At 48.7% G+C, this 25,355-nt stretch overlaps 3 protein-coding genes across 3 annotated transcripts; 2 read left to right on the top strand and 1 right to left on the bottom strand.

The window, feature by feature from the left end:
* Window positions 1–7,552: 7,552 nt before the first annotated feature.
* LRRC43 (leucine rich repeat containing 43) lies at window positions 7,553–15,293 on the top strand. Its single transcript, XM_069794715.1, is given in 12 exon segments — window positions 7,553–7,699; window positions 7,701–8,057; window positions 8,060–8,407; window positions 8,546–8,685; window positions 9,293–9,531; window positions 10,302–10,480; window positions 10,880–11,003; window positions 11,224–11,363; window positions 11,522–11,611; window positions 11,897–12,097; window positions 12,635–12,716; window positions 14,991–15,293. Coding segments are annotated over 12 exon segments (2,208 nt in total). The 3' UTR covers window positions 15,152–15,293.
* On the top strand, window positions 15,058–18,945 carry B3GNT4 (UDP-GlcNAc:betaGal beta-1,3-N-acetylglucosaminyltransferase 4). Its single transcript, XM_069794716.1, has 2 exons — window positions 15,058–15,169; window positions 15,989–18,945. The coding sequence occupies exon 2, from the start codon at window positions 16,016–16,018 to the stop codon at window positions 17,132–17,134; it is 1,119 nt and encodes a 372-aa protein (XP_069650817.1). The 5' UTR covers window positions 15,058–15,169; window positions 15,989–16,015; the 3' UTR covers window positions 17,135–18,945.
* A 1,715-nt stretch (window positions 18,946–20,660) lies between these two features.
* Window positions 20,661–25,073, bottom strand: DIABLO (diablo IAP-binding mitochondrial protein). The gene is made up of 6 exons (XM_069794712.1): window positions 24,919–25,073; window positions 23,921–24,041; window positions 23,433–23,564; window positions 22,589–22,699; window positions 22,337–22,433; window positions 20,661–21,325 (listed from the first exon to the last, which is right to left on the bottom strand). Exons 1-6 carry the CDS (start codon window positions 25,065–25,067, stop codon window positions 21,111–21,113), a joined length of 825 nt encoding a protein of 274 aa, XP_069650813.1. The 5' UTR covers window positions 25,068–25,073; the 3' UTR covers window positions 20,661–21,110.
* Between the last annotated feature and the right edge of the window lie 282 nt (window positions 25,074–25,355).

Here is a 25,355-nt window from a genome sequence, read left to right as displayed (position 1 = left end):
GTGTGTCACTGTGCATCAGACTATCTGCAGTCACTGTTTCTGTCTTGCACTCTCATTCTGACTATTCAGTGAGGTGCTGGTCATTGCTTCCTGACCTCAGCCCTTTGAAGTTTGATGTTCTGGTATCAGCCAGCCTGCCTTGCTGCATCCCGAACGCTTGTGGCAAAGCACCACTCTCTTTCAAGCACATGTGAGGACAGCGGCTTGCCACAGCTTTGCATAAGCCTGTGTCTCCCTACTTCAAGTGTGCGTCCTGTGTGCATGAGCTCAGACTCTTGAGGGGAGCTGAGTCTGCAGGGCTGGCAGTACAATTTTGTGCCCCTGTGGGGAAGAACAATGCTCTTTTTCAGGTTCCTCTTTCCATGACATGAACTGGGACAGACCATCTGACTCACTTCAACATCTTGTTTGAACTTCTGAGGAAATCTGTTTCCTTTTCCAAGGCAAACACTTTCATTTAGCTATTTACATATTCGGAAGGTGAAAGAAAACATGTGCATGACAGAGGAGTGGCCCTGTATAATCCTCTGGTTCAGCAAGGTTTAAGTGGTTTATGTCAACCATTGGAAATGGTGATGTCTAAGCCCTCAGATGTAAATGTCTTTCTGCTTGTAGTGGTTTGCTGACCCTACCTGATAAGGTCAGCAGATGTTGCTTCTGCCCTGGGGCTAAGCACATCCCCAGTCGGTGATCCTTTTCCATTCACTCTTCTTTCTCTATTAAAAATTAAGGATATGAGGTTGGAACTGCACCTTTTGGACCCTGGAAAAATTGGTAGAACTGGAACTAAGCAGAGTAATTTGAGAGAGTGCCCCAGCCACCAGTGTTACCCCACAGGGGTTAGCACTGAGACTTCCAGGACTGGCAGTTGACTTTATGATGCAGAAGGCAGGAGCAAATACCCACCTTTGGGCTCACCATGCTTGCCCGAAGCTCGCACAGGTCAGAGAGGTGGTTTATGAAAACATTCTTTGAATTCAGGGTGTGCCAATACGGCACTAACAAAGAGAGTTGTGCTATTTGTGTTAACATCAGAAACCACAGTAACAGTCTCAGATCTGTCCCCATCCTTCTGCCTGTCAGCACTATGTGACACCTCCATAGTGGTGTCTGAAATTGATTCCATTTGGGAGGAATTCTTCCCTGGCTCCAGCAAGGAGCTTGGTCCCCCTGCTCCTCTTGGAGAAACTAGAATATTTTCTAGGAACACCCCCCGCCCCAGCCCCAACTGGTGCTTTTTGGGGATTGGCAGTGACTCCGTTGATGTCAAGAAACCACTCTTCCTAGAGAAGTGTGGGTAGAACAGGGCCAGTTCTCCAGCAATGGGAGGAGGAAGGAGCTACAGCGGCATCGGGACTAATGGCACCATCTTGAAGAACCACCACAGCACAAGGGCGAGTTGGGCACTGATGTATTTTGCATTGAGAGCATTTGAAAGGAGGATGGAGGAGATGAACTGGTAGCAAAATCCCTTGCTCCAGCTCCTCTTGGGCTTTTCACAGAGCAGAGAAGGTGCACTGGTGCCACTGGGATGCAGGGGTTCAATCCAGCTGCAATTCCCTGGACATTCAGAGCACAAATCTGAGTACTCTTGAGCAAAGTCAACCCTGCACAGGGCTGTGTGCTGGTGTGGACCACCATCAATGAACACGGGGGATGGCAGCAGATAGAGAGGTAATCCTTTACTTGTGTTTTAAGTAGGTGTTTCAAGTAAATTTTTTTTTCTATATAGATAAATAATGTTAGTTTGTGGAACTGATTTTTTTAATAGAGAAATAATGTTTATTTTGGAACTGATTCTAATGCTTAGACTGGCTTGAGCTTTGTATGGTAATTTAGACTAAAATAATTGTGTTATTATTATTAACCTTCTCATTATTTGGGATAATCAGGACTTGATATGAAATAAAAGAAAAACAAGTATATGACAAGTCCTATTGCTCCTAGACCGTTTGAGTGTCTTTGCTCTGCTACCAGCTCCAGGAGCGGTAATTAGCTCAGCCACATTTTGGTGTGGTGGTTGTGTCTGAGCTAATCCAGCATGTTTCCAGCAAAGCTGGTGCTGGCCATGAACCATGAAAACCTGTAAATCTAAACCAGACTCTGGAGCTATGTTGAAGAAGCCGCAATAATTCAGCCTTCAGAAGTGGGGGCTGATTAGAAAGCAATTTACCTACTGGTGGATCCAAACGAGAAAACAGTTAGGAACTTAAGAAACAAAACTGCTTTGTGTCTATGAATAAAAATGGATGGGAAAGGAGGATATGTGCTGTTTCTAGTACTTTTAACATAAGGACCAGAAACAACTAGTTCAATTTGCTTTTTAATAAAACACTAGGTTTTCAGTGCAAAAAATATTGTAAAAAAAGGATTACACAGTTAAAAGAGAATCCAGCAATATTAGTTTTCTTTAATCTCATTTTAATTAAATTCCAGGTTCTATCCAAATATAATGACAGAAAATGAGTAAAACCATTCACCTACTAAGTAGCAAATAAATCATTCATCCCTTTCAGTATTAAAATATAAACGTTAAAAATCTGAATAAATATATATAAACTATATAATTGCTTAAATAAATTTATAAAAATAGATGTATTATATAAATTAATAAATACAATTCACTAGCAGAGAGAGGTACAAAATCAGTCTACTGACAATCAACTTTTCTTTTGAAAAATAATTGCAAGGTAAAAATATAAATAACATTAAAATTACTGAAATTATGCTTTCCTGTTTGCTTATTTATGTCATGATTGGTTAATTAAAACACCCTGACTTACATTACTCCATCCTTTTTATATGCTGTTGCAAATAAAACAGTATAAATAATTTTATAATAAATACAATCAATAACTTAAGACATTCACCCTTTAAATATTAAATTAAACTAGATCATATAGTTATAATATGTAGAATAGCAAGTACATTATCAATGTTGTTCCTGGCATCAAACCGATCACATAACTACTGATAGGTCACATTTAGCCGAGTCTAGTATCTTAAAGTTATTTTTTCATCCTGATGTATTACATTTCTGCTGAGGAGTACATTTTTGTTGTATTTCGCATAAGTTGTTCGTATCTCTGTAAAACCCACCAGATGTATGTCTTCTTCTCTGCCATTTTCATCCTCTGGACCTGGCTACGATCCATCTGCAGAAGGTCTTCATTCTTGCAGTTGTAATGCCCGGCTCGTTCACTCAATGTCGCATTTAGCTGATTGATATTTGCATCGACAAACTGAGTTAAAAACTCACCACAGATTAATTCCATCTCGCTTCTCAGGTTTTGCAAAATGTTGTAAAAAATGTGGAAAAAGCAGCAGTCTGCGTCAAAAGCTGGGCATTCGGGTATTTTCTTCACCATGTCTTTGGCCTGGGAGTCAGCAGTTAGCCAGCTGTCAGTTTTGGACGTTAGAGAGCTACACGCATTCTGCAGGGGAGGAAGAGGAGAGAGAAATTATCAATCTTTTTCGTTTACATCTTTCCTAGTAGTTGCTTCACGTTTGAATGTCTAGGCGCATACACACCTATCTTTCAGTTTGTGTGTGCTTGGGGTTTTTTTTTTTTATTGTTCAACAGCTGTATTAACACCTATGTTCCTTTTATCAAATAGGTATTGCACACTATCTGTGGCTGTGATTGTGCAGTGCTTTCTATCTTAATACCCTGCTTGCTTTTTTTTCAGCTTTTTAAAGTCTTTTCTTTTTTATCTTTGCCATATGGGCAAAATTTACTCATGCAAGAGATTTACTTTGGCCTGAGCATATTTTCATCTGTTTCAGCAGAGATGGTTTGATTTCAAGGGAACACGTTCCCCAGAATCAAAATTTGTCTGAAACAGACACTTGGGTTCAGTGCACATTTTACCATCTCCAAGGAAAGGATGGGTGAGCAGGATTTTTGGCAGAAGTGCTCCTGACTGCTCTAGTACTAGGATCAGACTGAAAAGCAAGGCGATTCTATCCATGTTACCAGTGATGTGACTAGTTTCCTCCAAAAACATGCCTGTTTCAAGCCCAACGTGACTCGGGAGACTGAGAAGGAGCAGTGCATTTAGTCTGGAAGACCAGAGCTAGCAGTTAGCTGAGGCAAAGTTGCCCAAGCTTTCCCCAGCTGTCCTAGACATTGCTCCAAGTCTGCCCTACAGTAATGCAAGGTAAATGCTTTCCTTCTTGTATGGAATACAGAGAAGAGACTGTTCCTAACCCAAATATTTCTTTTCTGATAGTCTTTTTAGTGTTTTATAATAATTTGAGAGATTTCTCCACAGACATAGACACAACAAATGCAAGATAGTACACTTACGTAGTTTTTAAACAAGGTAGTCACTTGCTTTTCTATCACTGATGCTAAGGGCTTTATTCTGGTAGTAAAATGCTTCTGTCTCTGTCCTGTAGTAGATTTGCTTTCTTCTGAGGTGGCTGTTGGTGCCAAGGAGGCCAAAGGAACCAGTGAACAGAAGAGGAAGATTGCAAACCTGTTGATCTCTGATTTCAAATGAAGAGGGGAAAGAAAAAAAAATACAATGATCAGTCTCAAGCCTCTACATCATTTTTGCAAAACTTTCTGATATTGTGCAGCATGCTAAATTTCTGAGGCATATAGACATTAAGTGGCTGAGCTAGCAATGAACATCAACCGATGCAACCTTACAATGCATAGCAACATTAAGTCAGACCCACCTGCTTGGCGTTTCATGGCAGGTACGGAGAGCCGTTGACTTGGCTGAAAGCTAGCTGAACGTTGGTGTTCAAGCTGCTTGTTGTCTGGAGTGCTGTAGATGTGGACAGCCAAGCTGCATTTAAGTACTGTGGAGTTTTGCGTCAGTGGCTCCTCCATGGGTTTTTTTTTTTTTGTGGGTGCTAGTTTGGGGTTTTTTCTTTTTTGAAAGATTACATCAAAAGTTAGTTCAAATGCGTCTTCACTGATTATGATCTAGATGCAGTTTCAGACTGACACAGATGGTGTCCTGTATCATCTGTTTGACTAGGAGCTCAGGACACTTGGCTTAGCCATCCCATCTTAGCCATCCCATCTAAATCCTTGGGCTCTCTAAAATGTAGGATCTAGAACATAAAACTCTGTTGTTGTTTTTTTTAAAAAAACATGGTTGGAACACGCAAGCACATTATTGGTACCCAAAGCCAGCAACCTTCTCCTGCAGACTCAATGTAAGAGTGGGCTAATGCAGGGAGTGAAAAAGCCATGAGGGGCTCGTGTGCAAGGCAGGCCAGGCCTCCAGGTCAACATATAAATCCTTTTGCTGGATGTCTGTAAGACCTTGTCCCCGAGGTGTGACCCTCTCGCATAACCCAGCAGAGGATGTCCAGGATCCCACCTCCCCATCTCTGTCACCCGTCTCTCTAACTTCCCTGAGGCTATTTTCTGTTTCCAGTAACTAAATGCAGGAAATTCCCATACACACAAAACCAGAGAAAAATTGTTCCTAGGATTTACAAGTATGAGGCTGTGATCAGAAGAGGACCTGCAGAACAACTGATAGGTTAGGACAGAAAGGAGGGCAGAGAAAACCTCTATGAACATACTTTTGTGAAAATGCCAAGTGACACATACACACTTGTACTTCCCACCTCTGTGATAAAAGATACACCTGAAAAGTAGTCATAGATTCAAAGATGAATGTGTGTCAAGTCACCAGAAAACTTTTAGGGAACAACATCTTGGTGTCAAAATAATCAGTTCTGTTTTCTATGTGAAATAATCTGACTCTGAAAATAAAAAGCTTGGTGTGCACGTGAGCTCCTCTGGAGTGCCTGGGACTGGTACAAGGACTGTTCTCTTGGCTGAACTGATTCCCAAGGCTTGAAATGGGAACGGATGCTTCCCTTGTACCATGTTGCACTGGGGTCCCACCAGCCTGTAACTTCAGGCCTCAGTTGTTTACCTGAAGCCGCAATAATGGAGATTCACAAACCAAATGTAGTTCTGCCACTGTGCTGCAAGGGACCTCTGGACAGCCAAGCAGAGGGATGCAGCCATCCCACAGGGGTGCATTTCTTCTTGCACAACCCATGTTCCCAGGTGCTAAATAATGCAGAGAAAGAGAATGAGTTATCATGGCCTATGGTATGAGGCAGCAGACAGTACAGCAGAGTGCTGGAAGAGAACCAGAAAAGGACAGTTCCGGCAGACACTTTTTTTAATTTGAGGGTTTTATTATTATTTGGGGTTAAAACGGAGAGGGAGAGAGAGGTTTCTTTGTGCAGGGTGGCCTTTAGGAACATCCCTACAAAGACAATGATGGATACAGATGGCTCCTTTCAGGTAGAAGGGTGATCTTGGCAGGTTGCTTGTTTGCAAGCACCAAAAAAGCAGAGAGATTCAGCTGGTTAGTGCCCCACAGTGCATTGCAAGATGTGTGGAAGGTACGTGAGCTTGCACATACAAGAGACCATTAGGCACCGGGCACTGCCAGTCCCCTTCCAGCTGCCCCAGATGGGTACAGCCAGGGAGGACAGACAAGGAATTGCAGCCAGTCTTCCTCCTAGAGCAGGTAACATTGATTTGTGCAGCGTTGATGGCAGTGGGGCCCAACTATTTGTAACAGTGATAGAAATAAGAGAAGCAGCATTCTTACAGCTTGGCTTTTCCACGAAACACGATTCAACCACCGGTAACACTCTTTCAAAGATTTTTAGAAGATTTGACTTAATTTTCTACTGAGCTGAGGATAGCAGCTTGCCTGGTTATTCCACTCCACGGCATGCCACTATCTCTTGGCGTGTGTATGCTCTGCATATCCTTTCCTATCTGTACGCAGCTGTGATAAGCTGCTGAGCCGATAGGGTAGCAGATAAGCATCTGTCCTGTAAAACCCAACCCGAGTGGAAGTTCAGCTTTCCACCATGTAACCACCAGATGCTGCAGAGCATCTGCAATTCATCTGGTGAAATTTTGCTGACACAGGCTGCTCTGTAGTCTCCCTAAAATGGAATTTATAGCCATTGCCTCAATACCTATCGCTGGAAAAAGCAAATAAACCTCAGAGCGTGGAGACCTGAATCTGACCTAAGATAGATGGCTTTTGTGCCTCAGGCTCATCTACTTTTTCCAAGTATAAAAGCCGTTATTTTTAGCTGTGAACTATGTTTTCCGATGGCCTCGCGCTGCTATGGCTGTGGCGGCGGTGCCCTCCACGCCAGTGAACAGCACTTTTACAGCTAACTGAGAACCTGACTGCTTCCTCCCTGAAACCTGAGTGACACTCAGGATGTAGATAAGTGAAATGGCAAATGCCATGCCACAGACCCTTGTCCAGGGGACAGTCCTGATGCTGCACCCTGCAAATGCTGTATGAGGCCACCCACTCTTTCCCTGGTGGGGAGCAGCCCCCAGAACCCAGGGGGAGATCCAGAAAACCAGGGATTTATTCCCAGCCTAGGGAGCTTGGTGCCATCCTAGGCTCAGTCCGTGGCCCCGCTTGCAGAGCTTGGTCCCCGGTCCCCAGAGTGTATGTGTCCCCGCCATCTCCTAGCGACAGGGACGCACGCTGCCAAGCCAGGGAATTCTGTGCCAGGCTGGGGCTGAATGGCAACACCCGGCTGCTGCAGTGTTACAGCTGCTTTTTGGGAGCACCTGCGGCACCTGGGTCTGCAGGACTTCCCCTGCGGCATTGGCAGCTGGGTAGGGGACCAGGGGGGCACAGCCATGGGACATGGCAGGGGGTCTGCGGTCTGCAGGGTTCTTACTGCTTCTCTCCTCTCCCTCTCTGCAGAACAAGTCCCGCTTCAATGCATGCACGAACCCCTGTGGAGGCCGGCTGGGGCTGGGGACAGACCCAGCCAGGCAGGAGGAGGCCATGCCAGTGGGTGAGGAGAGCCCCAATGCGCTGATGGAGCTGCTGAGCGACCGGCACAGCCCCTGGGCCTTGCTGCCAGACTGCAGCCCCCAGGACCAGCACCTGCGGGAAATGGCTGTGCTGGCACCCGAGCTCGTTCATGGCTCCAACATCTTCCAGGTCCTCAGGTCCCTGCGGATCGTTGGCAAGCGAGTAAGTGCAGCTGCTGGTACCTGTAAAGCTACCCATCTCCAGTCCAGGAAACCATGTCTTCCTGTTGGGAGGGAAAACATCCTGGGAAAAGGACACCTTTCCTGTCCCAGCATCTTCCCAGATGCCACTGTTGCAGCTGGGGTAGACCTACTGGTCCCCCCACCCAGTGTGGTGCACTGATCTGTGTTACACGTATGTCATGTGGATCAACACTACATGTCCATGTCACCTGGGCCATGAGGTGGCTCAGGGACACATTGGCCAAACCCAACTCTCTGCAGGTGGAGGAGGTTGACGAGGGTCTGTTGCAGTTACAGCAGCTGGAGGAGCTCATCCTCAGTACCAACCAGATCAGTAGGATAACCTCGGCCAACCTGCCCCGGACACTGAAGGTGAGTGAGTGATGATGCCTTGCAGCAGGATGGGGAAGGAGGTCCTGTCTGGGAACGCAATGCAAGCTGAACAGCTTGAGGGAGTGCCAGGAACAGCTCATCGCAAAGGGTGTTTTTTGTTCCCTCTGTCCTGGGCAGGTCCTGGAGCTTTGTTGCAATGTTGTGGCTGATCTGCAGGACCTGTGCGCTCGGCCTCCGCCGGAGCTCCAGCACTTGGGGCTTGGATACAACAGGCTGTGCGGCCCTTCGGAGGACAAGTACCTCACTGCGGCCTTCTGGTAATACCACAGGCTGAACATGGGCTCCTGAAAGGGAGGTGGGCGGCTGTGAACAGATGACATCAAGCCATCAAAGTGGCCCCTGTTAGGAAATTACAGCCCTTCAGCAGGGTTGTTTCTTTGCTTTGTGTCCCCTGTCTGTGCAGAGCAGTCTGTCTCTGTTTGCTGTCTTCTGTCTCATGCTCAGAGGTTGTCTTGGTCCATGGCCAAGGTGTGGAATGGGGAGATCACCTGGGGAACTGCCTTGACACCCTGCTCACCACAGTTGCCCTGTCCCTGGGCAGCTTCCTTTTTCCATGCCCTTCCCAAAGCCCCTGCTGGGAGTCTGCCCTGGGAAGGATCTAAAGCTTAGGCTGCATCACCGAATGATGCAGTCGGGTGGCTAATGGATGCTAAAGAAACATGATTTTGGGTTGTGGGGCAGGCTGCAATGGACCATATGGCTCAGGAATTGGCCTCTTGAGGTTGTACCATTGGATTCCCCAGTTTGACCCAGTTTGTGCTGGGGAAACACAATTGTTATTTCTTTTTTTGACCCAGGGTAGTAGCTCTCTATCCTCAGATAGGTGCTGTTTGCCTAACCTTCTTCTCTGGATTCTCTTCTTAGGCCAAATCTTGTCTCCCTTGACCTGAGCTTTAACAACTTCACAGATCTGCTGGGGCTGGTCTCCCAGCTGTCCAGTCTGCAGAAGCTCCGCATCCTGCTGCTCCAAGGGAATCCGCTGGCTCTCATTCCCACTTACAGAGGCTTCCTTGTGGACAGCCTGCCCAGGCTTTCTATCCTCGACGACATCCACATAGGGCCTGAGGAGAGGCACCAGTTCCAGGGTTTGGCGAGACAGCCAGGTGAGCCTTCGCCTTTGAACCTGTCCGTGCTGACCCCATGAGTCAGAAGGTGGTTTCATCATGGTTGAGCTAGGAGTCCTCAGGGCAAACTCTGGATGCAGTATTGACTTCCTTCTTGCTTCTCCTCAAATGGAGATCTTTCTCGGTGCCTTTTTACCCCATTAGTACAAGTGGGGAGACAGGCAGAGGACCCTGTAGCAGTGTAATTACAATTGAGGTGGGTTTAGCCTTAGTCAGGTCCAAAGATTGCAAGAAAAACCTAGTCCTAGCACTGTCTCAGTGTCATGGCCTGCCCCCATCTTCGCTTCCTAGACACCGTCTGGTTTCAGACTATGCGTTTCCCTCTTGAGCTGCTGAAAGAGGAACATGTCCACAAGGAAGATGCTCACATGGGTGCTGCACTGTCTGCACGAAGCAGTGCCGCCCCTGCAGCGTGGCACATCCCCGACTGGGACAAGAGCAGAGGGCTGGGGACACCCGGGGATGAGAAGCCCCTCTTGATGGCCCCTGCTCAAAGAGTTTATGCGCTGGACATGCTCTTTGGAGTCTAAAATGTTAACCAGGGAGGCAAAGCAACCAAGCCAGGAGATGTTTGCATGGCTTTGGACTGACCCCATGTGGCAGTGGCTTGTCACAGCGTTAGCGCAGGGCAGCGTGGAGGGATGCCAGGTGGTGGGACACGGCGTCCTGGAGGCTTCTGCTTGCTCTGTGCCTTCCTCACTCTGGAAGGAGCGTGCTGCAGCTTCATAGCAAGATTGTCTTCCTTTTAGAGCTGATCAGAAGCGAAGCACAAGTGGTTGTGAGCATTGGGGAAATCAAGGGAGTCCCTGATCCCAGCACTCAGCAGCAGCTGGAGGTTGGCTCTGAGGCTCCAGTGATCACCTACAGCTACTGCGTGACGTACAAGTTTGTGGAGGGAGAAGAGATCGAGGATGGTAGCAGCACTGAGGTTTGTGCTTAACTGAGATCTTGAAAGCAACAGGCAGTGTCAGGCCACAGCAAGGGGGACTTCACCTCCAGGCTGCGAAGCAAGACCATTTGTAATGGACCTGGCGTGGGCAGCAGCAGCACTGGGGACAGAACTCACATGTGGCCACATCTGGCAGGACAAGTCCCTGCTGCCCACATTCCCTGTCCCTCTCGGGGAGCCCAGTGCTGCTCTGCACGTAGGAGTGCGTTCACACATCCCCTCCCACTGGCTGCAGCAGACCCCTTCCCTGGCGGTGGTGCCCCTTCTTCCCATGATAAGGGTGGGCTGGGGAATGGGATTCTGGAGGCAGCTCTGCCCCTTGGTCCTGATACAAACACAACCAGACATGCCTTGCCAAGAGATCCCTCTCTGTTCCAGGTAACAAAAATCCATCAGCGTCCCGAAGTGGCCACCTTGGATGTGGACAGCTCTGCTCAAGACACGAGGGAAACAAAGGGTCAGCAGGAGCCTGCAGCCATGGAGGAGCCCAAGGACCACTCTGGTAATGAGGAGTTATAAATCCCCTGCCTCACGGCTCAGGGCAGGCTTATGGCTCTTCCTGGCATGCAGTAGCATCAGGACATCCCTCGCAGGGTCGGCTGCAGCTGGGCTGTTGCTGAGACTAATGGATAATGAATTGGCACTGCTCATGTCCTGGGGGGTCCTTCCTGGCCTTGGGAAGGAGAGGTCTCTCCTCAGAGCTTTTTTGTGTCCCTGCACAGTAAAGGTGTTTGTCACCCCTGGAAAGCCCTGGGCAGACACCATCGACTGCAGCTACAGGAAGGAGCACACTGCCAAGGACTTAGTGGGCCTGAAGTCCTACCTGGCATGTGGAACGATTGTCTCAGTCATGGAGGAGAAGGTGAGTGTGTGGCAGAGCTGGATGAAAGGGGAAAGAGCTGTTGGGAGGCCCTGCAGCAGCAGTGTTCCCGCTGGGAGGCAGCCTGGGACGCCAGTGATCCCGGACCAGGGTCCTTGGGCATCCCAGCCGCTGCAGCACCAGCTCCTCTCCCCGGGCAGGTGCTCTCATGGCCTGTTGACACTGATCCAGAAGAAAATACAGTCATGAAGGGGAAGGCAAGACAGGGTCTGGAAAAGGACGGTGCCAAGGTAGGATGCTGGGAGAGAATGATGTCCAAACACCTAGCTGCAAAAAAAATAATGGGAGAATGAGGGCCTTTCTCCTGGGCCAGTTTGGTGTGTCAGAGGATCTCCCCTCCATGCCAGACCTCTTGCCAAAGTCCCCCCTTGCTATAGGAGGAAGGCAGCAGTGGTTTTACACACATCTCAGTCTGGATGCAGTGGTGGGCAAGGGGCTGGGTCGGGGTTGCTTGCTGTCTGATAAAGGGACCCCAGCCCTCTGCTGAGGCTTGCCCCCATGCTGGTGCCCTGCAGGTTCCTGTGCCCAGGGACAAGCAGAAAAAGAAGGAGAAGCCATGTGAACTCCGCAGCAACCCTCCCATTCGGAGGACCCTGGGCACCCAGAGGGTGACCCTGGAGACATTGCTGGCCACCGAGGACCTGGTGGCAACTGTGTGTGACTTTGGGATCCTGATCACTGAGCAGCCGCTGCAGCCACCAAGTCTGGAGGAGAAGGTAACAAGCATGTCCCAGGGCAGGGTGGTGAGGCAGGGCTGCCAGGGACGGGCAGCGCTGCAGGCTGAGGTTCAACATGTCCTGCCCTGCAGCTGGCCCAGGCATCCATCCTGTCCATCCCTCAGTTCTCCTCTCCATAAAATGGGGCTGAAATAATCCTGTCTACGCACCATCCATCACTGCTGGTATTGTTATTTAATGTTGATATTAGCGATGAGTACTGCTACTTTTTATAGGCCAAGATTAAGAAAATAGATGAGTTTATTTTTCCATCTGAGACTGTGAAAAGCAACCACTCGTGCTTCCTCTGATGCTCTCTCTCCCTTGGCATGGCAACATGCACCAGCTGTACCGACACTTTCTATTTCCTGGATTCTCTTCTCTGAGCAGCCCTGTCACTGTGCTCCTGCTTGCCCTCACCCTTTTCCTTTGCCCTTTAAATCCTGGTGACAGAACCCAGATGGTGATGGCTGTCACAGGACTGAATCCGGGCAGTGAATTAAAATGGTCTAACTACGGAAACATCTCTCTCCACAGGAGAGGAAAAAAGGCAAAGGCAAGAGCAAAAAACCAAAAGCAGAGAGTCAGTCCAGCTGGAAAACCACAGCATCTACCAAAGGTGACAGAGACTAGAGCTGGCTGGGCAGAGGGTGGTGTGTGCAAGAGCAAACAGCAGCGGTGCCCGGCCCGAAGGCAGCCACAGGTCCCTGTCACGCTGCCCGCTCTGCTGAGCAGGGCGCTTACTCATATCCTGAGCTTCGGGCTGTGAATACATCCCATTGACTGCAGGGGCTGTAAGGTTAGACACATGCCCGGACACCTTGTTGAATTGGTGTCTGAACAAGCACCAAGGGTGGGCTGCCGGCTGTCCTGGGAGTGACACACACCTACCAGCTCTGCGTGCCAGGGGAGAACGGCAAAGCAGATTTTTGGGTGAAAGACGTGCTGCCCACTGTGTTGGCTGCCAAATGTGGCCGGTGGTGTAGGCTGGCACAGACAACTGGGAGGAGTGCTGTCTGGGATGCATAATAAGGTCCTTATCCATTTCCAACTCACATCTCAAAGCACTTTGCAGAGGGGATTATTGTTCTTTCTGTTTTAGAGATGAGATGCACAGAGAGCGCCAGGTGCCCCAGCCAGCTCATGGTGGGGCTGGGAACAGACCTGGGCCTGCTGTCACTCATGAAGGGACCACTCTGGCCCCTGACGGGTGTCCCCTGCCTCCCCAGTGCAGAGGTCACAGTCTGCTCAGCCAGCAGCATTGCTTAATCCACCGGAGAAAAACCTCACCCTGCCTCTTGCAGGTTATTTTTCCAGCAATCTTGTTTTGACTGCAAAAATAGCAGTGCCAGCACATCGGAGGGATAATGCAAGAGCAGGAGGAAGGTGGGGGTGGGGGGGAAGGGGTGGCAGGGCGATGCTGAAAAGCTGCTCGTGCGTTGAGGAGAGCATGGAGTGGGCCAGGCCTCCCCAGCACCACTCAGAGCTACCAAAGGAGCCTCATGTCCCCGCTCTGCCATCAGGTTTAGTCGCTAATTTAAGAGAGCAATTAACCCCCTTCCCCAAGAGCTCTGGGATGCTTTTCAGTACCCTGCCACCCACGGTGAGGTCCCCATCTTTGGAGAGGATCTCAGAGCCCTGCAGTCCTAGGCTGTTTCTGCGCTTGAGGAAGCCTGATGGCCTTCCCAGCTACCTAAAAAGAAGAAAAAACTCCTTGAATTTTTGTTCCCCATAAGAAGATGTGCATTTGCAATGTAAGCTCAGACTGTTGCTGAAGCAGGGACCTGCTGTCAAACAACTTAAGTTTAGCAGTGGTGTTTTTTACTTCCTTTCCACCCCAGGGCCCGTGGTCAGTGTGCATGTAGGAGGTCTTCCCTTCAGCTTGAGCAAGAATGAACCCTTTCTTGCAGGGGGTTCTGTGGCTGGAGATCGTTTTGCATGCACAGAAAGCCGCTGCTGATGCAGGAAACCCAGGGCGATTAGAGACTCGTGCTTAATTTGGTATCCCCTTATGCCTGTGGATGTGGAGGCAGGCCGGCTGCACAGCAAGGCCACTGACTGCATATTTCAAAAAGATGGTGTCTAAAAATCAGCTGCCCCCACAGCTGGCTACACCCAGTGCCAGCAGTGTCCCATGGCCATGCACTCCACTGTGACTCATGACTCACAATTACACCCCGATTGCGGCTGGGGTGGCAGGTGGGCTGCTCAAGCGCCGCTGCACGCAGTGTCTGCAAGCCCTGGCTGCTCCATGAGTCACCAGATTGCACCGTTTGGCACTTGCTCATCACCTGGGTACCACGTACCACCTTGGAGCTGCGGCAGTGGCCATGCTCTGAGGCATGGAGGCCGGCTCCCAGCCCTCGCTCTGCTGCAGCCGTGCATCCAGTGAGGCTGTGCAGGGACTGGCACTCTCACAGCCGGGAGCTGAGGCTGATTTGCATCCCTCCGTCGGCAAATGCACACAAATAATAAGTCCTCTCAGAGGAACTGGGATCCCTTCCAGATGGCTCAAAGAGGAAAGGCAGCAAGCTTTGTCTCGAGCAAACAATTTGCCCAGCCATTGAAGGATGTCTTCGGAAGTAGTCTCACGTAGGTCCCATTTTGCCCCACACTTGATTTTCCAGGATCCTTGAAATTATTTATTTCTGCATCCTTCTTTTTTCCTAGGAGTTAGAGAGGAGTTTAACAACAAAAAGCAAAGTTCCATCCAGGTCGATTGCCTGCTTAAAGATGGGGTTTTGGGCTTCTTACCTGAATTCATATTAAAATAGATTTTTCTCTCAAGGCCCAGGAAGTCAGTGCTAACACAGTGGGCATTCCCCCCCTGCACACGGCTGTTTTAGGGTGATTTACTCTGTCAAGACAGTGACAGATTTACTTCTTTCCACAGGAAAAAGAAAAAACAAGGACTCTGCTGAACTGGAGGAGGGTCAAGGTCTCCAGCTGGTGCCGCTGACGGTTCAATTCCAGATGCAGCTGGTTCGGTGGCCCTCAGCAGCCGGTACCCAGAGCCAGGAGAGCATGGCCGTGGCAGTGGGGAAGGCTCAGTAATGTGTGCCTAGCAAAAGAGTGAGTGGCAAATAAAACCCACGGGGATGCCGCGTGGATCCTGGTTTAGCTGACTCGCCAGAGCTGGGAGATGCCAAGGGGCTGTCGTGGTTGTCTGGGGCTGCTGCTGAGCTTCTGCAGCACACAGGGGCTGGGGTGGGCTGTGCAGAGTGGGGTGTGCGGGGTGGGCTGCGCAATGTGCAGGGCTGCAGTGCCCGGTGCCGGTGTGCAGCGCCTGGCACACGCTGCCCCGGGTGCGCAGTGCCCGGTGCAAGCCCCCCCCGGCCCCGACCGGCGGGGCGTGGCGGGGCGGGGCAGGGCGGGGCGGGGCGGGGCAGGGCGGGCTTCTCGAGCGGCGCGTCTCGGCGGCGCGGAGCGGGGGACGGTGGCGGCGGCTCCCGGTGAGTCTCGGCGGCGGCTTTGCAGACCGGGAGGGTGCGGGGCAGGGTTTGAACCGGGCCGTGCCGGGGAGCACCGGGCTCCGAGCCCGGACTGGAGCGCCCCGGACCGGGCGGGCTCTCCTCTGGCCGGGGCCGGGACCGGGACCGGGACCGGGACCGGTGTGGGTCCCCGCGGGCTCCCGAGCCCTCCCGGGGGCGAACGGCCGCCGCCCCCGGCACAGTGGTTCTCGTCCTCGCCGGCAGCACCCGGTCTCGGTGGGACCCAAAAAAAACCCAACGGCGAGGGAAAACGCCGAGAGCCGTCCCGGTGGTTCCCCGGGGCTGGGTAGTGCGCTCCGTCCCTGCGCGACGGTGGGCGTGGGAGTGGTGCGAGCGCAAGTGGAAAGTGTAAGTATGCAGGTCTAAGTCATAAACGGCTTGTCTTCCTCTGACCGCGCAGGGCCTGGGTTCTGCACTGGAGATTGCCATGTATCCTAGGATTAAAAATCTCGCACTTTATGCCTTTTCAATCATGCTGCTGGCGTGGGTTTTTTACATGAAGAAAGAGGCAAAGTTGGCAGCGTCGTCGGCAGACGAGAAAGTGGATGTAGTGCATCGCAAACCACAGTCTTTCGTTCTGGACAATGCTGAACCCAGCAAATGTTTGCCAAACTTGACCCTTGCCAATTCTTCTCTCACCCTCCCAGAGCTTCACCGTGTTTTCTTAACATACAAGCACTGCCGGAACTTCATGGTTCTGCTGAAGCCTTCCAGGTGTGGCAAAGACACGTTCCTCTTGCTGGCGATCAAGTCTTCCCCGATCAACATAGACCGGCGAGTGGCAATCAGGAACACGTGGGGGAAGGAGGTCTCCATTGGTGGCAAGCGCATCAGGCTGGTATTCCTGCTAGGGCGCTTGGAGGCCAAAATGCAGGTACAGCCCCTGCACCAGCTGCTGGCTTACGAGAGCCAGGAGTTTGATGATATCTTGCAGTGGGATTTTGTTGACAACTTCTTCAACTTGACCCTCAAGGAGCTGCATTTCCTCCGCTGGTTCATGGAGGACTGCCTGCATACCAGGTTTGTGCTGAAGGGCGATGATGATGTCTTTGTCAATACTTATAACATTGTTGAATTCCTCCAAGAACTGGACCCTGAACAGGATCTCTTTGTTGGGGATGTGATCACCAATGCCCGGCCCATCAGGAACACCAAGGTCAAATACTTTATTCCAGAGTCCATGTACAAAGCCCCCTTCTATCCTCTCTATGCGGGTGGAGGGGGCTATGTGATGTCTAGAGAGACAGTGCGCCGCCTTCAGAGCACCGCAGAGGACATGGAACTCTTCCCAATAGATGATGTCTTTGTGGGAATGTGTCTGGCAAAGATGGCAGTGACCCCAAAGAACCACGCTGGCTTTAAGACTTTCGGGATCCAGAGACCTTTCAATCCTTTTGATCCATGCTTGTACAAAGAGCTGATGATTGTGCACAAACTAAGCCCAACCGAAATGTGGATCATGTGGACGCTGGTGAAGGATGACAGCATTAGGTGTGCGGTGTCAGTAATGCATAGCTACAGAAGGGGTTGGAAAAGAAGCTACTGATGAACACACTGGGACTGTGACAGGTGACAGATACAGGGTACTTTTAAACTAAAAATCAGGTTGTGGTAGAGACGTGTCCTCTACTAACAGTCTGTACTTGAGCCATAGGGGTTTGTTTTGCAGTAAGTCTTTTTCTGTCCGTGGGTTACTGAAACAGTTGAGTTGCCATAGGGTGGGGATGGGGCTGGTAGCTCGGTGAGACACAGCACAGGGGACCCGGCTCTCTTCCTCCTAGCCAGACTGGAGCCAGAGGAAGTCACAACTGCCACAGGGACGTGGGTGACAGGCCGCCCGCTATGGAGGCTCTGCAACACCAAGGCTGGTGTCTGACTGCCAGCCAAATTCAGTCTCGTGTAGGAAAGCTGATGATGACTAATGGGTGACAGAGCACTTGAAATTACTTGGAAGGGGTGGAAGAGAAAGGCCAGTGTGTGCTGCTGGGTCCACTGCAGTGCAACTCCACTGTTCCAGGCCATCCAGCAATCCCACAGGTCCTACCAGACAGCAGGAGAAAGAGTGGAGTGGGGAGAAAATAAAATGCCTCAAAAATATATTGCCTTAACACAGCATGATGATCCAAGGGACTGGGCTCTGACTTGAGCCTTTTGGATTTTACAGAAGTTTATTACAGGTTTACTTGCACTGGAAGCTTTTGCACAAACACTTTCTGTTTGGGTTTGAGCAGAGCAATATGTCTTGAATAGTCACAGTGGTAGTTAGAGTGGCTGTAGCTTTTCATGTTGTGTGGGAGGTGTTTGGGTTTGGGGTTTTTTTTGTCATTGTTGTTGTAATGTTGGGTATAAATAAAATACAGTTTTGAAAAGTGTTTTCACAGGAGTATTCTTGGGTCTCCTGAAAGCTAAGAGCACTAAAAGCCAGAGAAGGCTGAGCTCTGGGGCTGGACATTCGCATTAAGCAGTCATTTGATATTAAAGAGGATAAGGTTATGTGGAAATGGATACTTGCCACTTCTTTGCTGTGAGCTGCTGCTGTTCTCTGCCCCTGTCCAGACAAGATGTATTGATACAGAAGCAATTAATCTATGAGTGTGCTGGAGTTGCTAATTTGAGGGAAGATCAAATATGAAACTAAGATTTGGTGATACTTTTGTGAAGCTCATCAGCTTCAGGGCGTCTTGCTGCTAGATCAGAAGCTGCTGTGCTGTGTGCTAACAGGAAGCAGGCTGGTAGCTTTAGAAAAAGGTAGTGGGTAGAGAGGAAGTGTGTGATTACAGAAACCAGCAATTTATGTTGTGCTGTTGTCACTGCTGTCTCTAGTGCCAGCTGCCCAGCGTTCAACACCCACCAGATGTGAGCTGGAGCTTTCAGAGGTGCCTGGGAAGTGCTTCCAGGACGTCCTTACTTGTACTGCTGATAGAGAGACAGAGGACATCCCAAGACCAGACGTGTGACAAGCTCTTGGGGCAGGCTGGCTGCCCCACCTTCCAGTGGGCTGGTGCAGTGCTGTACGACCTCAGGCTGATGGACTCCTGGCAGTACTTGCTGCCTTGGCTTTCTAAAGCACCTGGTGTAGTTCTAGCTTAGCACTATGGCGTGACCCAGACTCTTACGGAGGAAGCTGCCACTCTCATGCGAGCTGTTTCTGTGGCAGATGCGAGTAGGCGTTTGTCTGAAAAAAAGGGCTCTTGCAACGGGCGAGCCTGTGTGTGTCCATCCTCAGTGTGGTCTTGCATAAGCTGCTGCTGCATCATCTCACTGCAGTGCTAACAGGGATTAATTAGCTGTATTAGCTATACCTGAGAAATGGTCTGCATATAGTTTCAGATATGTTGGCTTTGTAAACAAGGCTGAGTATCAGCAGCAAAACCTAGTTTCTGGGCACTGTTCTCTGGGCACCGCTGGTTGTTCCAGAGAAGAGACTGGACAGAGCGGGTACCATGGTACCCCGTGAACTGCTGTGGCAGCATTTTTCCGATCCACTAGATGATTCCAAATGCAAACTCAGTAACATAATGTAGAGTGTGATGTCATGTCTGTTGTGGGCTTAGGTGTATGGGCTAACCCCTGACAGGCAACTGTCACTTCCTAATCAAGGTGTCAGGCTCCTATTTTGGAGACAATATGCCACTCACGCTCCTCGCTCCCATTCTGACTCGACTGAACTGACTACTTTGTTCCTGTCACATCTGAAGTTTAGATGTGTGTGGGTACTGCCTGCGTCTTGGCAAGTAGGAGCAGGGTGTACAGTGAAACAAGAAGTGGGGCAGCAAGGGGGCTGGAGCAGGCCCTGAAAGGGGAAGACTGAGTTGCTTTGCAGACTCCTGTAGCAGTGTTCATCTGTCATAAGCCACATCTCTGCCATGCAAGCATCAGACTAGGGTTATTATGGCATCCTGAAAGGAACACAACCTGTATGTGCATTTGGGTCAGTGGCTTGGCAGACGTCCTTACACTGGAGCATGTAACAAATTAGAGCAGTTGTGGTTAGAGGCTGACCTGAAGTTGCATTTGGCTCTTGAGGGGCGTGGTTGTGCCACTGCTGCAAATAATCCTCTCGTGATAGTGGGTTTTTTTGCTCATGCTCCAGCCCAAAGCTGTGGTTAGCACCTCCTGACTACAGGCACAGCAGACCCTGGCATCTTCCTGTGAGCTTGAATTCTGGACTGTGCCATCCTCCTTGGATACAGCAGCACCCAGTGAGGATCAGGAGCAAAGAAAGGTGGTTTGTTAATTCCTTTACTACTTAATCTATAAATGTACAGTGCTGTGCAGCTGAGATGGCATTTGTTCAAAAGGCAGGCAAAATGAGACACAGGCAGAAAGGCTTATAGTACAGCTGAAAAAATTCCTAGTCAACCACAACTCAATTTAGTAACAGCAACCTCGACACAGATGTAGTGCATCAGATGCTAATTTGTGGTGAAAAACCTATGATTAATGTGTGTTTTACAAAACCTGATGAATAGGGATTAACTGACTCAAATCAGCAGTGATAAAGTTCTAGCGGATGCTATTCTACAAAGCAGTCTCAGCTTAAGTTTACGTTGTCTATACAGTTAATATTGCAAATTTCACATTAAGCTGTCAAGTTAGAAAGTAAACACAGTGAAACACACCTGTGGTTTTGAAGCCTGCAGTGAAACATTAGGCTTAGAAAAAGAGAGACTTAAGATTACTTTCCTGAAACTTGTACTGGAAAGCATCCAAATATGTAAAACTTGCTTTTGCTTACTGCTGTGTAAACAAGTACGCAGCAGTTGCCACAATGACTTTGTTTCTAACCACAGTATCTTGAAAATCAAATCTCCCTTTGCTTCCTGGGGAAGGCAGATGCCTTACAAGCGCTGACTCTTGGGTCAAAGAGGCTGCTGTACTGAACTGCAAAACTTCACTAAGAGCACCCTGGGTAACTCCATAGAAGTTTTCAGCTCTACAGCAAATGTTTCCCCTGATTGCAATTAAGTGTAATTTGATGCAGCTGTCACTCAGCTCTATTACAAACTTTTAAGTTCGAATAGAAAACAGTGCTTAATCTCTTATCCAAATGGGCACACCCACAACAGATCCTTTTGCACAGTTTAATAAAGGTATCTCTTAACAGACATCATTTACTTCACAGGTTTAAAATAATGACTTTTAACTACACTTCTTTGGCTGATAACCTAGTTAGTCTCCAAGTTAGAGAGCTCTCACAAACATATCAAACAAGCAGTAGGACCCTCCCAGCAGAGAGACAATTAACAACAAGCTATCCTTGATAGCAATTTTCACATTTGCATAGTTAAACATTGAAATAATTGAATCCATTAAGTATTACAAACAAGATAAGTTACAAACAAGATCAAGGCCTTTCAGATACTTGGAATTGACTTGATTTGTAAAGCCATCCTGTTTGGGTTAAAAAATGGAGTCATAGGCTTATTGCAGCAGTTTCCCACTATCCCACACTTAAAAGTTTGGGACCTTTCAATTTGTGATTGATTCTCACATATTCTATGGTGACATTGAAGTTCTTTTCAGTCCTCCCGAAGGTAAGGGTCCTCACCTGCCTCTGTACTTCCCAAAATACCCTGTGGCAATGAAGATTCCTCTCCTTGAGCTTTTATGAGCTCTTCTGTTTGAGCTTCAGCTAATTTGGTCTCTGCTTTCTGGGACAGCTGTCGCACTTCTTGCACCTGTGATTTCACTAGCTGAATGTGGCTGCGGGCTGTCACTGAGGCTTGGTCTGCACCTGAAAAGTAATAATTTAAATATATTGGGTTAGAGGAGCACTCGGCAAACCTTCAATTAAGGAAACGATTGTCTATAATTATCATCTGCTTTGCTAAGTGTTTTGATGGCTCTTGGGCTATGTTAATGCTAAATGCATTTACTGCTCATTTACCTTAAACAACAATATGCCTACTTTGAAATTTCTTTGCCCCCTTGAATTCTTCCCACCCAAGTGGGTTACAGCCAGTGTCTGATCGGAGTGATCAGCTTGTGCTAGTGGGTTTGAGAACTAAGCTCAGCCCAGTCATCATGTGCCAGGAACTCTCAGTCCTTGTCCTGTCCTGTCAGCTACCAGCAGTGGGAATGTCTGTGGCACTGCTGAACTCAGAATCCCTTCTCCTCCCATACTCCTCCTGTGCTCCTACACATTCTGTGTCTTTTTCAGGCACTTAAGAGTTAGGGTGTCCCTGTATATTCATCGCTTTCCTCCCCTTCTCCACTCCAATAACTTTGCTGATTTACCATAAATCAGCCCAGAACTCAATCTCAGAGCTATCAAGTCTCTATGCTTTTTGTGAAAGAGTATAAACAGGGAGAAAAGACCAAAATTAGTATACTTCCTGAGTGAAAGGCAAATATTCTCACTCCTTAATACAAGTTAATCCAGCTAGAAAGACCTGCTGGACCCCATTGGTAGCCTTATTTCTGTGGCTCCCAGAACCATGTTTGAACACTTTTAAAAGTGAACGCATTTAAAATGACTAAACACTTCCTTCAAACATTTTTTTGCATGGTTGGTTTTGATCTAAACCACATGTGAAGTTTCCAGGCCTAGTTCTCAGAACAATTCTACTAGACCTGTAGCCAATAAAAAAATGTAAGTTCTCAGCATCTCTAAAAACCAGGCACTAGTTGTAAATTGGTATGTTAACTGAATGTATATTCTGTGTTTCTCCCAACTCCATTCTCATTCAATAAATACTACCTAAATGCTAGGGAAAAGAAACTACCTATTTCTGCTTGTGCCTACCTGATTGATACGCAGCTTCTGCTGCCATCTCTGAAAGACGTAACGCTGTCATCCAGCTGGATTCCAGCCTTAGGTACTCCTGCTGTTTTGTTGTCATCTAGGAGTAAAACAAAGTATTACTTAACTAGATGTAACAGTATCTGAATGCTTTTCCAAACAGTGCCTTTGTGAAAAGGTAAGCAAGTGAGACAAGAACTTTCTGAGCAGAGTTTTAAGACGCAGATTGCTGACTGAAGGGACACGATTGCTTACATCAACTCTGGCTCCTATTACCACCTGCCAGACTGCATCCACCTCTTCTGAATTCATTTTCCCAAGAAGATTTGCGTATTGCTTGTAGAGAGACACCAGTGTATAAACTGCCTAGAAAGGAATCATTTCACACAGTTACATGACAATCTGTACATCTCTGATGTTGTTGCAGTGTTAACTGGTGTTAATTAGGAAAATTGCTGAATGGCTCCAAAGGTGCTTTGCTCTCAAGTTCACTGCAATTTTGGAGGCAGTGACAGCATTTGCTGTCTGCCCACAGTAGTGCTGTGGATAGCACCTCTTTATATACTTGCTGTACTAATAAGGAAGTAAACTGGAATGCCAATACTTTACTCAAATTGGCACTCTCTTATAAAATTAAAACTGTGTCTTGTTGTTTTTGTTTCAGACTTAAATATGGCTCATGCCATTCTTCTCATGAAACTCAAGTTCATGACCCTAGAAATGGGCACAGAAGGTAAATAAAATACCTAAGAACACAGGGTGGCATATCCTACTTACTTAGGAGGCAGGTATCCAATAACTGCTCCAAGTTTCTTTAGCCCCAGTTCTGGGACGTGGGTCATTTTGGCTTAAGTTCAAGCTCAAAGCAACAGTCTAATAAAGCTAAAAATAACTTCCATGTTCAATGTAGTAGAACAGTGAGCCCTGCTGCACTGTTTCCTAGGGACCTGACACTTTCAAACCCCCAAACATCTTTTACTAAAACTCATAAAAAAAACAAAGTCCATTTTAAATATGGTTTAACAGGTGTAGTTAGTGCCAAATAATTTAGTATTTCCAGTATTGACTTGCTAGCAAAGCGTGTAATCTCTCAATTTACCTTTGTATATTCTGTCATTGCTTCAATCAATGCATATGTTGTTTGGGAGAGGAGTGTAGAAGTACTGTCTGTTACCAAGGAAACTGCTCTTTTAATCAAGGCATCGTTACTGAGAGAAATGGAGTTCTGTTTCTGAAAGACAGGACATTTGTGTGATGTTTACACTGACTTTCATACGGATGTTATTAGTAACAAATAACGGTAAGGAAAAGCACCACTGTTAGTTACCAGATTGGACAGCCTAATCCTCACTGCTGTTTTGCCACTGTAAAACAAGGCAACTGTTTCTGCAAGGTGTTATAGAAGGCAAACATTGTCCTTCTCATTTCTCTTCCTTAACAACTATGTAGCTTAAACACCTGTGATCCCCAAGAAGGAATACAATTCTGAGGGCAAGTTCTAGTTTGTAAAATGTTAAGCAAGTATTTTTGAATAGTAAACTGTTTCTAACAAGCAGTGCTGTATGTATCTCACTCCTGATACATTACCTCCACAACTGGAACTGCACACAAGGCCACTCCCAGCCCCACGCCCACCATTTGGTGCCATCGTCCGTTCACTCCTGGGAGGCAGTGTCTCCTAATATTGGCTAGAACAGGGAAGTTTTGTCTGGAAATGCAAGAAACAAAGTTAAGTGCAAGAACTAATCAGTGTGTGGTGGGAAATGGGTATCAGAGGAAAAGAACACCTAGAAGCTGTTCTATGTGACCTAGTCTCTACCAAGCTTCTGTAAGGCAGCTGCGTAATAGAGAATGAGTAAGTTTGGTTTAAATTCTGTTATATATTACTTAAGTGCAAGAAAAAAAGACAGGCACAGTAACTAGTGCATTATTAATCCTTTGAGAGAGGAAATGTATCTCATCTGGTACCAACACACTGCTAATATTCAATAATATTGAAGAACAAATTAAAAAGCAAGCTGAAAAGTGGTATATGGTACATGCAGCTGAGCAATATGACTGGTAAATAGCTTGCTGCGATCCAGTGACACTTCGGGCCGTCTGCAGTCAGTTTTATTTACATCCAGTGTTGTGTAAGTGTCCCTGGGATCACCAAAATAATGGAGCAGAAAAACAGAAGCACCAGTCATGAGAATTTTTTTGTTGTACAGCAATTTTCTGAAAATAACCGGCCGGCTTTCCTTCTTTTACGCTGTGTACTCTTAAACTACAGACCACCAGCGGCAAGCCCTGGACGGGTACCACAGCTCCTACTGCGTGTGCTATTCCAGCTGTGCCGTGGCATCTGGAGGCGGATGAGGTGCGTTATGGCCCTTTCTGTGACCCAGGCCGCCGCTCCAGCCGCAGCTGTCTTGATAATATCGGGCAAACAAAGCGGCTGGGGACCGACCCGAGAGGCTGACTTCAGCCCCGTCGGCCGCGCCCGGCCCGCTCCAGCCCCGGTGAACGGCGAGCGCGGCTCCACTTAAATGCCGCCGCCCCCGCCGCGCCCTCGGGACCCGGAGCGGCGGGGCCGGCCGTGGTACCTGAGGAGGGAGCAGCAGCTCCGGAGCCACCGGCTGCCAGCAGCCATCTTCCGACTGGACGGGACGCAGGAAGTGACGTCAGCGCGTCGCGTGCGTGGGGGGAGGAGGTGTAGCGGAGCGGGCGGGGTTGGGTTCCCGGCCTGGCGCATGCGCAGAGGGCGCGCACGTGGGGCCGGCGGCCGTTGGGTCGAAGGCGGGAGCGGCGCGCGCGGGGCTGTGAGGGCGGCGGGAGCTTGAGGTGGGCGGCCGTCCCCTCCGGCTGCGGGGTCCGCTGCTCCCGCCGCCCCGGGCTGTCCCAGCGGCTGCTCTGCCCTTCAGGTAAGAGCACTCGTCCCCAGACACACCATCACGGACCTGTTGAAGCAGAAATGGCGTTAGGAGGTCTCAGCTCAGGCTGCGCTTGGCTACTTCCTCTGTGTTACTCTGCTCAGAGACAC

The sequence above is a fragment of the Haliaeetus albicilla genome, chromosome 10, assembly GCF_947461875.1.
Source record: "Haliaeetus albicilla chromosome 10, bHalAlb1.1, whole genome shotgun sequence".
Taxonomy (NCBI): Eukaryota; Metazoa; Chordata; class Aves; order Accipitriformes; family Accipitridae; genus Haliaeetus; species Haliaeetus albicilla.
This window is presented reverse-complemented; position numbering and strand designations above follow the sequence as displayed.

Excerpts from the sequence above, each read along its gene's own strand:
- B3GNT4 (XM_069794716.1), top strand. The coding sequence starts at position 16,016 with ATGTATCCTAGGATTAAAAATCTCGCACTTTATGCCTTTTCAATCATG.
- DIABLO (XM_069794712.1), bottom strand. The coding sequence starts at position 25,067 with ATGCGCCAGGCCGGGAACCCAACCCCGCCCGCTCCGCTACACCTCCTC. Across the intron at positions 22,700-23,432 it reads CAATGACAGAATATACAAAG|GCAGTTTATACACTGGTGTC; the intron begins GTAAATTGAGAG and ends ATTCCTTTCTAG. Across the intron at positions 21,326-22,336 it reads AGAAGCTGCGTATCAATCAG|GTGCAGACCAAGCCTCAGTG; the intron begins GTAGGCACAAGC and ends ATTACTTTTCAG.